We start from the raw sequence: 13,248 nt of genomic DNA, 5'->3' as shown, positions 1-13,248 counted from the left end.
TTGGTGAGATCCTTCTATCCAGAGGCTGTATTGTCTCTACTTATCGTCCAGAGTATCTTCCTCTCTCCGTGCGTCATGGCAGCTGGTGGTCATCCTTATGACTGCATGTGTCTAACTCCCTGTGAGCCCCAACCCTCACTTCATAACTGTCCTGCATGTAACCCTACCTGTCATAACATAGCTGCCTCCAATCTGCGCTCTGCGTGCCCTCCTGTGCAGTGTGGATTGAGGATGTCTGTGAAGTGTGGTCACTGGGGCACATCATTGAATGCATGTGTGTGTGTGTGTGTGTGTGTGTGTGTGTCTGTAACCTGGAATTCAGTGACGAGTGCTTATTCCAATTAGTCACAAGTTGATTGACTCATGAATTGTATTTTATTTGGCAATGAAGGTTGGTGACGGGCAATTATCTGTGTCATGATGACGATATCGCCAATGAAATTCTTTGTGATTCCCAGTAATATATGGGGCTTTTCCCATAGAGGAGAACTTGCAATGTAATGCCTACTGTAACAGGCAGACCGGGCAGCAGTGATGGTCATATCGCACAGGGCTGAAGCTCTGTGTCTGTTAGAGTTTACATATGAGAAATCCTCTTGGACCGGGCACTTTCCTATGTCAGTGCTGTTGGATCGTAGAACAGTAAATGTGTTCCCCTTACACAGCTGGGATATATTCCTGAGTGAAGGATAATTATTTTGTCCATCACTAAAGCGTTTATGGATCTGTGGCAGATTTATGTCCTGTGATTAGCTGGCATCTTTCTGTACAGCCCCCGGACACTGAAGCTGGATCTACTGGAACTAGCCAGGGAGGGAGCAGCAGACAGATTGTGAAATGACACCTATTAGACTAAATTATTTTATAGAGAAAGACCCTGGATACAAAATAAGCTCCTATATGCTATTATGAAAGACCTGGCAAATGTTCTAGACCAGTGGTTCCCAACCTGGGGTACGTGTACCTCTGGGGCTACTTGGAAATAATATTGGTAATCGCGGAAGATGAGGAAGAAGTCTCCCGTTGTCGTGGAGACGAACCACGTTGCGACACTTCTGGTTCCGTCTGTAGCATCACCGGCATGTCCTTGTGCTTTTGCTTGACCTGCAATCCACTGGGCGCTACCCACGCTGCCCTCAGACATCAGCGATCATCTGTTCCGCCCTAACACTGCGGCATTAATCCGACAGTCGTTAGCGGGAACCCGGAGAGGCCAGACACACAGGGATCCGATTCCTGACTGCACACTACTCCTCCGCTACTCCTTACTATAAGGACACACATACCGCTCAATTCCACTCCACCCGTAAGAACTGTGGATATTTCAAATTGAGAGAAGGGGGTACTACTCATATATGAAAAGCCTAATCATGGGGTAAGGGGGAAAAAAAAAAGGTTGAGAACCGCTGTTCTAGACCTACTGTAACGTACCGTTCTAGTATAAGACAATATTGTTGTCTTACTGATTTCCCACACCTCTGGGTTATTGGCATTATTATATTTAGATGTCCGTTCTTAAAACATCCCCCATATTTGTCCTGTTTAGCAGCACATCTGTCGTTTCCTTTGTCAAAGCCATCCCTGTGTCCATTCCCGCCTTCGTCCAGTCTACCGTGCAGCGGTTAGTACATCAGGAGCACCACTGCTTTGCTGCGTGGAGGAGTAGAGAGGGACACGCTTAGGTTACATATCATTCATCATGTTGGGCTGCAACTAACATTCCATCCAAAGGAGGAGGCTGTTGTGCTTCGGTGCTACATTACCTGCATCTGGCCGTCCGGTGGATTTCTGCTGTGGAGTTGGGTCCCTCCTGGAAGCTCACTCCTATTTCAGGAGTGACGTCATGTGTTTTAATGAGCACGCCCCACTCCCCTACACGCCTCCGGCCTGGCGAGTGTGTAATTCGCCGAAGCCGTTCGATCATTGGGGCTGGGGCCGTATTCGCATCGCCTATTCTGAATCGGCCCCATAGGCCTGTGCAGATAAAGGTTTGGTGGGAATATTGACCTGTGATAGATTTGTGTGTGTGGGGGAAGTGGGCTGTACGGTTAGAACACTGAATTGTATCATTGTTACTAATATTAATATAATGGACTGGGATAAGGTGGAGCAGCATTCGGCAATATTTACCTGCATGGGTGTTGGTGGCGGAGGACGGTTTGCTGGAATGTCAGCCAATATTGGTAATGCAGTATCACAGCGTACAGCCTAGCTGAGCAATCTAGAAGTTTGGTCTGTGAATGGCCAATTATGTCCTAGTATGAACACAACACAGCCACACAGTATGTAGCAGCAGGTTAGTCTCTGATTGGATGATTATCACAGTGCAGAGGTGTCATTCAGTCTAGGTAGCAGATCTGTGATTGGATCATTATCCCAGTGCAGAGCTGTTACAGTGTGTAGCAGATTTGTGATTGGATGATTATCTCAGAGCAGAGCTGTCACACACTCTACGTAGCAGGTCTGTGATTGGATGATTATCTCAGAGCAGAGCTGTCACACACTCTACGTAGCAGGTCTGTGATTGGATGATTATCTCAGCAGAGCTGTCACACACTCTACGTAGCAGGTCTGTGATTGGATGATTATCTCAGCAGAGCTGTCACACACTCTACGTAGCAGGTCTGTGATTGGATGATTATCTCAGAGTAGAGCTGTCACACACTCTATGTAGCAGATTTGTGATTGGATGATTATTACAGAGTAGAGCTGTCACACACTCTATGTAGCAGGTCTGTGATTGGATGATTATCTCAGCAGAGCTGTCACACACTCTACGTAGCAGGTGTGTGATTGGATGATTATCTCAGAGCAGAGCTGTCACACAGTCTATGTAGCAGGTTAGTCTGTGATTAGATGATTATTACAGAGTAGAGCTGTCACACACTCTATGTAGCAGGTCTGTGATTGGATGATTATCTCAGAGCAGAGCTGTCACACACTCTACGTAGCAGGTCTGTGATTGGATGATTATCTCAGCAGAGCTGTCACACACTCTACGTAGCAGGTGTGTGATTGGATGATTATCTCAGAGCAGAGCTGTCACACAGTCTATGTAGCAGGTTAGTCTGTGATTAGATGATTATTACAGAGTAGAGCTGTCACACACTCTATGTAGCAGGTCTGTGATTGGATGATTATCTCAGAGCAGAGCTTGTCACACAGTCCATGTAGCAGGTTAGTCTCTGATTGGATCATTATCCCAGTGCAGAGCTGTTAGTCTGTAGCAGAGCTGTCACACACTCTATGTAGCAGGTCTGTGATTGGATGATTATTGCAGAGCTGTCACCCAGTCTATATAGCAGGTTAGTCTGTGATTAGATGATTATCACAGTGTAGAGCTGTCACACACACTCTATGTAGCAAGCAGGTCTGTGATTAGATGATTATCACAGTGTAGAGCTGTCACGCACTATGTAGCAAGCAGGTCTGTGATTGGATGATTATCTCAGTGCAGAGCTGTCACACAGTCCATGTAGCAGGTTAGTCTATGAGCTTGAATAGGCAGCTATAAATGAATTTAGAAAAGCATTCCGCTGCATGGTTTTCGCTAGCGATATCCTCCGATACATGTACAGATGACGGAGGACATCGCTAACGCCCCATGGGAGCGTGCATCAGTAGCAAAATACTGCATACACATTAGACCATATGCACGAAAATATCGTTCGGAATCACCAACGCGCATATTGTTGCCTCTATCGTCTAATGTATACACACGTTAAGTGTATCCTCATTATTCCCCTCCCCTCATATACTAATGTGTTATGAAGGCACCTAACCGTTTCTGTACTGTATTATGTTCATACTACTTATGGACGTGAGGTTTAGCTTGCATGAAATATGGAGACCATGGAGGTAATACAAAGGTCGTAGTGGCTGTTTTGGGGATTATTTCTCCTACCCGTGCAGTATCTAGGTAAGGCAGCCATATTAGGTGCACTGCATAGGATTGCACCGGGCAGAAATAGAACTTTTGCATTTCAGGAAACTGGGCATCGTCTGTATGGTGTATATACAATAGGTGGCGATACAGGGGACACAAGACATGCTGTAGGGACAGAGGTTTTATATGGATGCCTAGGAGAGGGTACAGAAGTGCGTGTCCACAGGTTGCTTTCTTGGTTTGTGATTAACACTGATTTAGTAGAGATTATTAGTTGTGGGAGGGGAGCACTCGTGTGTCATCAGTGGGGGCAGAGAGATCTCTCATTAATGAAAATCGTTGGTTGTGGGAGGTGAGCACTCATGGGTCATCAGTGGGGGCAGAGAGATCACCCATTAGTGGAAATCGTTGGTTGTGGGAGGTGAGCATTCATGGGTCATCAGTGGGGGCAGAGAGATCACCCATTAGTGGAAATCATTGGTTGTGGGAGGGGAGCACTCGTGTCATCAGTGGGGCCAGAGAGATCATTTATTAGAGGAGATTGTGGGAGGGGAGCACTCATGGGGCATCAGTGGGGGCAGAGAGATCACCCATTAGTGGAGATCGTTGTTTGTTGGAGGAGAGCACTCATGGGTCATCAGTGGAGGCAGAGAGATCACCCATTAGTGGAGATCATTGGTGGGAGGTGAGTACTCTTGGGTGGAGGTCATTAGTTGTGGGTGTTAAGTTAGCATCTCTGGGTGAAGGAGTTCATTGGTTGTGGGGATGAGGGTAGTACCCATGGGTGGATGAGGTCATTAGTTGTGAGGGTGAGGTGACCACTCACAGGTGGAGCTCATTAGTTGTAGTAGTGAGGTGACCACTCTCGGTGGAGGTTATTAGTTGTAGGTTGGGGTGAGCACCTACAGGTGAAGGAGGTCATTAGTTGTAGTGGTGAGGTGACCACTCTCGGTGGAGGTTATTAGTTGTAGGTTGGGGTGAGCACCTACAAGTGAAGGAGCTTATTAGTTGTAGTGGTGAGGTGACCACTCACAGGTGGAGCTCATTAGTTGTAGTAGTGAGGTGACCACTCTCGGTGGAGGTTATTAGTTGTAGGTTGGGGTGAGCACCTTCAGGTGAAGGAGGTCATTAGTTGCAGGGGTGAGTTGAGCACCCATGGGTGGAAGTCAGTAGTTGTAGGGTTGGGGTGAACACCCATGGATGGAGATCATTAGTTGTGCATGTCCACTGGTGGAGGCTTTGGGATGGCATACAGAGCTGGAGGAACTGAGCATGGGTAGGGCTATTAGTTACCAGTGCCGGGTCCTGGTTGAATGCCCATAGGATGGATGTGTTGATGTCAGTGATGTTTCTGTGTAGTTGTACAATGGATGTATTATCTACATAGCTTAAGGTTTGGAAATAATTAACATTGCTTATTCCCCTTTATGTATTATGTAAAGCCCCCTTCTCCATTCTGCATAACCTTGTCCCAATGAGTTTTCCCTGTGATAACCTCCAGCTCTGTGTTCTGTTCCCCACTCACATACCTGCATCCCTAACATTGTAACTCCTCCCTATGCCTGCGTGTTGAGTCTATGTTATCTTCTAGTCGGCCCCATGTGACCTTGCCATTCTCCTGTACTATTAACACCTTGCTGAATCCCGAATGACAAGTTTGTGTTACCCCTCTCATGTGCTTTTTTCTATGTGTCTTGTTGACCATTATCTGCCATTGTCATGGGTCATGTCATCCTTGTCCTGTGGGATCGTCCATCGGGTCTCTCCCTCCCTCTGGGGCAGATGTATTAAGCTTGGCAAAGAGATAAACTGGAGTTAACGTGGAAGGAGATAAAGCACCAGCCAATCAGCTGTGTTTGAAATATGACAGTTGGGAGTTGATTGGCTGGTGCGTTATCTCCTTCCACTTTATCTCCAGTTTATCTCTTCACCAGGCTTAATACATCTGCCCCTCTGTCTCTGGTCATACATAGATGGAACGCTCCAGCTCGCTCCTGGCATCTTGATGGTGGACTGTGCGCCAAACCTCTCCATTTGTTTGGGGGTCTGTCGTTTCCTGTCTGCCCTTTGGGAAAACCTCATTAAATCCTTCCTTCCCTACACTCCTTGCAGTATATAGAATTCAGCAGATGAGTCCCATAGTTTATGTTGCCTATAGTACATGCATTTACAATGAAGTCTCAGCTCCTCTCCTGTAAGAACCTCTCTCCGTGAGACTATTAATTAATCTTTATCGGTTCTCCGGCCAACATCCCCATCATTCCGTTCATCTCCCTTATGGAAACCAACTCGGAATTCCTTACTTTATCGTTGGAAATGAGAGTAGAGAAGGGACAAATATCTGATTATTTACAGTTGTGGATTATTATGTCAACGGTCACTATTGATAGACACAAGCAAAAAAAGTCCACATGGAAAAGGTCGACACACTTTTTTTTTACGTTTTTGGGTGTATATGTTGACGTCTGTCCACATGGGCCGCCTAAAAGTGTGCAGCTCCCCCTCACATGGCTCGCTGCGCTCCTCATGCCTCCGGCACACTGTTCTAGTCTCCCTCTATGCCCATTACAAGAAAATACATGAATAAGTCATGTCGGGTATGGTCATTCGGTTGATATGTGTTTTTCACGGTGTTTGTCCCGAATGTCGACCTAGTCAACACAGACACAGTCAAAGTGTCCCGTGGCGCTCTCCATGCTTCGGACACGGTGCCTCTCTATGCTCGGCACACTATTCTATACTTCCTCCACGACCTAGTGGACTGTTGGGTATGAAATGCCGCCTGTCGGCACATATCAACTCAAAAAGACTTAAAACTCATGTCGACATTTTGATCGTCAACCTAGCCATTGTCGACCTAATTCTAGTGTCGTCCTTGGCCATGTCGTCCTTCAGTGGTCCACCCAATGCATGTCAGCCTAATGACCGTATACGATCATGTCGACCTTTTCATGTGTGGGCCTATTGCCTTGTTGACCAATAGTGGATGAACTGAGCCAGTTATTTACAGGAGACTGCTCCTCCCTGTGGTATGAACTGCGGGTCCATGTCTATTAGTACGTAGCCCATGTGGCTGGTGCTTGCCCCAATAACAGCAGATTATTGTTACTATCCTATGACTGAGAGCCCCCATCCCTGGCCTGCATTCTCCCAGCACCAGAACCCAGTCGTCCCTTCCTCTGTTGTCCTGCAGCTGCTGGGTGTAGTCGGCCTTCACTATTGTAAGATGTTTCTTTGTTTTCTTATTTCTGCACCTTTTAGGCTTAATTATTCCAGCATTGGGACTTCTCTACCTTTTTGTCCTATCCCCACCAGAGGGGCTGGAGTCACTGGCTGAGAGGACAGAACAAGGCCCTGTCCCCCCCCCACACATCCAAAGTCACTGCAAGATACAGCGCCACTCATGAGTTGTCTCTTACATAGGGGGGGGGGGGGATTTACTAAAGCTTCTAAAAGTAACAAGTGGGGATGTTGAAATGAATGTTCGAATCGGCCTGGTTGCTGTGGGCAAAACTCTCACTTTTAGAAGTTTTTATAAATGTTCCACTTAGTGTCTATGACTACAGCTACAAGCCATTGCTAATGTCCTGTTATCATCATGATCCTGCTATAAGAGGACTTATACCAACATGTCCGCGGGTCCTAGCGGGTTGGTCCCTTCCAACCTCCCTCTCCTGGAATGTTCATTTGCCCCAGTCTGGAACTTGTCCTCTTTGACAATCCGCTTCTCTTGCCTTACCTCACTGCTGGACCTTCTGTACTGTCTCCATGTCCTCTCTGACAGTCCGCTTCTCTTGCCCTACCTCACTGCTGGACCGTCTCTACTGTCTCCATGTCCTCTCTGACAATCCGCTTCTCTTGCCTTACCTCACTGCTGGACCTTCTCTACTGTCTCCATGTCCTCTCTGACAGTCCGCTTCTCTTGCCCTACCTCACTGCTGGACCGTCTCTACTGTCTCCATGTCCTCTCTGACAATCCGCTTCTCTTGCCTTACCTCACTGCTGGACCTTCTCTACTGTCTCCATGTCCTCTCTGACAGTCCGCTTCTCTTGCCTTACCTCACTGCTGGACCTTCTCTACTGTCTCCATGTCCTCTCTGACCTTCACTTCATGGGCACCGTGTCCTTTCTGCTGGACCTTCTATACTGTCTCCATCTTATCTCCTCATCTCACCTCTACCTGCCTTCTGCAAAAGTATAATATGTCAAAAGACTAACAGAATTCTATTGTAGGACACTTGATTAAGCAGTGACATGTATAATATACTAGTAAGCCCGCTTTAAGCAAATGCTTCCAAAGCTAGTAGATGTAGTTTTGCTTGCTGCCAATTGATGGCAGTGTAAGCCTGCTTGAAGCAAATGCATCGAAAGCTATTAGATGGCAGTGTTTTGAAGACATACGGACATAAATATAGATGATAATAAAATGTACCTTTTCTATTATTTATTTAAAACAGTGAATTATAAAACTGTTGTGAATGTGAATCAGGCAATGTTTGGGTGTTAAAAGATAGGCACTCCAAATATTGGTCGAATACCTTCTGTGCCTTAGATTTATTATTAAAACATCACTCTTGATTATATAAATTGTCGCATCATATGGGAACACTAACCACTATTAGTGGAATATATACCATATTAGGAATACACTATTTAGACAAAAGTGATTGGACACTGACCATAAATAGATCAGCAAGATTTTATTGGCATCAGTATTTAGTAGGTCCACCACGTTTACTGATTACTGTAGGCCCCCTACGTGGCAAAGTGTCCACAAGTTCCTGGATAACAGCAAGCGGTAGGTTTTGCCATTTCACCTTAAGTACAGTGACCAAGTCCGCGTAGAACGCACCGATCACTCCAATTCTTTGCAGGGGTTCTCGGGGTTACGACCTGAACTCTGAGCTGGCCTGTCCACCCGGGGTTACCAAATTTTCTGCAAAACCTGCTGAAACAGCCCTACAATATGAAGCCACCACCTCCATGTTTTACTGTATCTACAGCACACGCTGGCATCAGATGTTCTCCTGGTAATCACCAATCCAAACACGTTCATCTGATCTGAAGAGTGTTATACCTTCACATGTCTGCTGCTGGAATACACCATTTCGCTTGCGCGGGGATGTCCAATCACTTCTGTTTACATACCGTACAATCAGAAGTGTCCTTTTTTACATACTCACCTGGTCCCCCAAATTCCAAGGTGGCCATCGGGATCGTCATCAGAGGCATCCTTGGGAGCAGGGAGGCCTCTAAATAAGAACCCGATGGACTCTGGGGGACCAGGTGAGCATAAAAACCGGTGCAGGAGTTTTCGGATATCCGGATAACAGATACTTCACCTGTATCTGCATTATCCTTCAATATACAGTACTAGGGGGTATATGCTGTACACTTGCAGGTATCCCATGTAATGGTCACTCTATCCTGTTAGGCAGCCATTGTTCCCGGGATATGGCGTCGCTATTGCCGGCTCCTATGGTTTCTACAACAGTGCTGGAACAATTGCTGTTAATTGAAGGACTCAATACAATTTAGGTACCTGCTTTTTTCCTGGTATTTTAAAGTCCTTCCCTTAAGTATAGGCAACAGTTTGGTCAGTTATAAAAATGATAAACAATATATTGCTGACTGCCTGTCTAATCGCTAACTAGGTCATAAAGGAATTGACATGAGTGCTCATCAAACTGCTTAGTTTGACGTACGTTTCGCCTTGACAAGCATTTCAGTGTGAAACGTACGTCATACTAAGTACTGTAGTTTGAAAAGCACTCCTTTCCATTTAAAGTTTTATAATTCACTTCTTTAAATGAATAATAAGTTCAGTTTTATTATATATGTCACATCTTATTGAGTTCCGCTCAATATCATTCTGTAGATGTTCTAATATATTCTAGGGGGCCCCTCCCATAGAGTTAACTATCAGCCAAGAGGGTCCGTAATTGGAATGGGTTCGGTGAGTGAGAAATGTTTGTGCGTGTTGTTTATAACTTCTTTACTCAATCTATAATGTCGCTATGTCCTCTGCTACATTCACAACATCTTCTGCTGCTGCATTCTGCATGTACACCTTTACTGTTTCCATGTCCTCTGTTTACATCTTCTCACCCACTCCCAGTGCCTTCTACAAAACATTAATTCAATGTATGTATCCTCTCCCTGACACTCACTGTCTCTAGTTCATCTGCTTTCTATTTAACTTTTTATACTGTCTCCATATACCATTGCATTCAACATATTTCCCTCTGCTTTCCTTTTCTACTGTCCCCAGGTCTTTTGTTAGATACTCTCTCCTTCCAATAACTTTTAGGAACTTATTTACTGTCTCCATGTATCATCTCTTCTTCCTCCTCTCTATAGAACCTTCTGTACTGTCTCCATGTCCTCTGCTACATCCACCACCTACAGCTTCTACATTACCCTTTTCTGTAGACCTTTCTATACTAGCTATTCCTGTAGACCAGTGGTTCTAAAACTCAGTCCTCAGGGCACCACACAATTCACGTTTTCCAGGTTACCTGACAGGTGCACTCATTACTGACTGACACATTTTTTAAAGATCCACAGGTGGAGCTAATTATTTCACTTGTGATTCTGTGAAGTGACCTGCAAAAAATGCACCGTGTGGGGTCCTGAGTTTGAGAATCTGTGCTGTAGACCTTTCTATACTAGCTATTTCTGTAGACCTTTCTATACTAGCTTTTTCTTTACCTTGAAGTATATACTAGATAGACAGAATGTACGTACACACTGGCCAATATATTGGCCATTCATTTAAACGGCCACTATATCAATGCTCCATCAGCCAATGTGTATGTGCAGTATATCTGTGAATGGCGTCGTTCACAGATGTCTGGTTGGCGCTGCAATACAGCCGATGCCTGATATATCTAGAGATATTCGTGCATCATGCTGTGTGTACGGGCGATCCGCCGACCGCCTGTACAGCCGCGCCGGGAGCCGCTGGTGAATGAGCTCAGTGGGTGGACACATGCAAATGCACCCGCCCACTTTTGATGTCTGTTCCGACGGATTGGGCAGTGTGAATGGAGAACATGCTGCCCAATCCCTGTAGATATATCTGCAGATAGATTAGATATATATAGTGTGTACCCAGCTTTAGTTAGTTGCCACCATCTGCCCGCCGTCAGGCTTGCTCCAATTTTATAGTTTGCTCATTGAAACGTTGTGATTTGTACAGGGTCCAATGAATAGACATTAGTATATAACAAATACTCCTTTCTCATAGATTTCTCCATTAATGTAAAGCTAATGATGGACACGGCTAGGGGTCACATAGCTAAAACATTGGGCCCGTTTCAGACATCCACTCGAATGCGGCCGCACAGAGAAGCCATTCGACGGTTACTTACCATCGTATGATTTGTCCTACTGTGCCCAGTGCTTGCAGCCGCCGCACGGCCCAGGAGTCTCTCGGTAGCTTCTCGTATCGGGGATGGGCGCCAATGTCATGCACCTGTCCCGAACAGGAAGGGGTACATCTGCATTTGCTGGGGACACCGCCCACCATTTTTATAGGCACGCCCATGAAACGCTGTGGGTCCTACCGGGTCGCCCCCCCCCCCCCCTGCCTTTCAGTCACCCGGTGTATGGCCAGCAAACGCTATCCAAGGGGACCACACGCACAGCGTACCGTGCACATGCGCAGTCTATAGATGTTTGGAGGCGCTGCAAATTCTCGGCCCTCCCAATCGGGGCTGAATCAGGCTCATTATTACTTATGCATGAGTAGTCCACAAAGCTACATAGAAAATTCTGTATTGTGAATGTTTTACGTGGCAGTTTATCAGAACTGGGCATCATTTGGTGCTATTCCACAGTGGGATCATTTTATTCGGGGTGAATGATACAGGGCTCCATCATTTCTGTATTAAAATACCCAGGTGTCTCTTTGACTTGGTGCCTTCCCTTTCTTTCTGTGCTCAGTGCTAAAACTAACAGACTTCCTGTCTGTCAGCCACACCTTCCTGTCTGTCAGCCACACCTTCCTGTCTGTCAGCCACACCTTCCTTTCTGTCAGCCACACCTTCCTGTCTGTCAGCCACACCTTCCTGTCTGTCAGCCACACCTTCCTTTCTGTCAGCCACACCTTCCTGTCTGTCAGCCACACCTTCCTGTCTGTCAGCCACACCTTCCTGTCTGTCAGCCACACCTTCCTGTCTGTCAGCCACACCTTCCTGCCTGTCAGCCACACCTTTATTCATTTTCACACTTGTAGTGCCTCCATGTTCCCTCAACTCAGTGCCTAACATTTCAATGTTTTTTTTTGCCTTGCTACCAATGCCTTGTTCATCTCGCTTACAGACAGTCCGAGGTCTGTCTCTCCCATCGTAGGCAGGATGTTCCCCTGAGTGTCCCCCTTCTGTCTTTATTTTTTACATTGATTGCCTCTCTACCTTTTTATGATCTTTTCAGCTTTTTATTGTTATCATTTCCTGCCGTGTTCCTCCACTATCACAAGTATTTAGAATATTTATATTAGAATGAAATTAGGTATTTAAGTTATAAGCAGTTTGTTTCCAACTTTCTGATAATGTTATGAATGTATTTGCATAATTAAAGTAAGATGGATTATTTGTGTCTGGGAGAATTTATTTGAGTCTATCTGTGATGTATGATGAATGTATCGTATGTCTACATCGCCTTCAGTAATGTCCATCTGTGATTGTTCAAATTCTAAGAGACAGAACTGAAAGGTTCTCATTTACCTGGTAGTCTGGTTCCTTTGCTGCAGAACCCCGTACAGTGGTATGAAGTCCTGTGAGTCCCGAATAAGGGACCTAGTATATGGTTTTACAATACAAAATATAGAGTGGTAGGTAGTCATTAACAGGTGTCCCCATGGCAGGAGACCATTGTGGCAGAGGTGAGCCATGTTGCAGAGTTAGCTAATCCAATCAAGAGGTACGACGACTCAGGTGGTAGCGTAATCCCACCCAGCCGCAAGGAACAGAGATGCAGTAAGGGGAATAAGCCTGCCCAGCCACCAGGAACAGTGACTTAGGTTGGCGGAGAGCCCGCTTAGCCATCAAGAGCAGTGATCCAAGTGGTGGAGTAAGCTCATCCAGCTGCAAGGAACAGTGATCCAAGTGTAGGAGTATGCTCATCCAGCCGCCAGGAACAATGACTCAGGTGGTGGAGAAAGCCTATCCAGCTGCCAGAATCCGTGATCAAGGTGGTTCTGTAAACCTGTCTAGCCACAAGGAACAGTGACCCAGGTGATGGAGTTAAGAACATCCAACCACAAGTAAAAGAGCCCGTTTAGCCATCAGGAACAATGAATGAATTGGGTGGTCCTGTTGTGAAGTAAGCCATCAGAAACAAGGACTCAGGTGGTGGAG

The 13,248-nt window shown here is 45.9% G+C and overlaps 1 protein-coding gene across 5 annotated transcripts in view; it reads left to right on the top strand.

Annotated features, from left to right (window-relative positions):
* The window catches only part of KLC4 (kinesin light chain 4), a 54,491-nt gene that overhangs the window by 30,564 nt on the left and 10,679 nt on the right, over positions 1–13,248 (top strand). The window contains exon 13 of one of the 5 annotated variants that reach the window (XM_083175308.1): positions 7,148–12,481. The exons of the other annotated variants lie outside the window; for them this stretch is intronic. Within the exon in view, the coding sequence (XP_083031434.1) occupies positions 7,148–7,153 (6 nt within the window). The 3' untranslated portion in view covers positions 7,154–12,481. Of the gene's footprint in view, positions 1–7,147; positions 12,482–13,248 lie in introns of those variants that run through there. 5 annotated transcript variants of the gene reach the window in all.

The sequence above is a fragment of the Crinia signifera genome, chromosome 3 (genome assembly GCF_055691185.1).
Source record: "Crinia signifera chromosome 3, ASM5569118v1, whole genome shotgun sequence".
NCBI classification, from domain to species: domain Eukaryota; kingdom Metazoa; phylum Chordata; class Amphibia; order Anura; family Myobatrachidae; genus Crinia; species Crinia signifera.
This window is presented reverse-complemented; position numbering and strand designations above follow the sequence as displayed.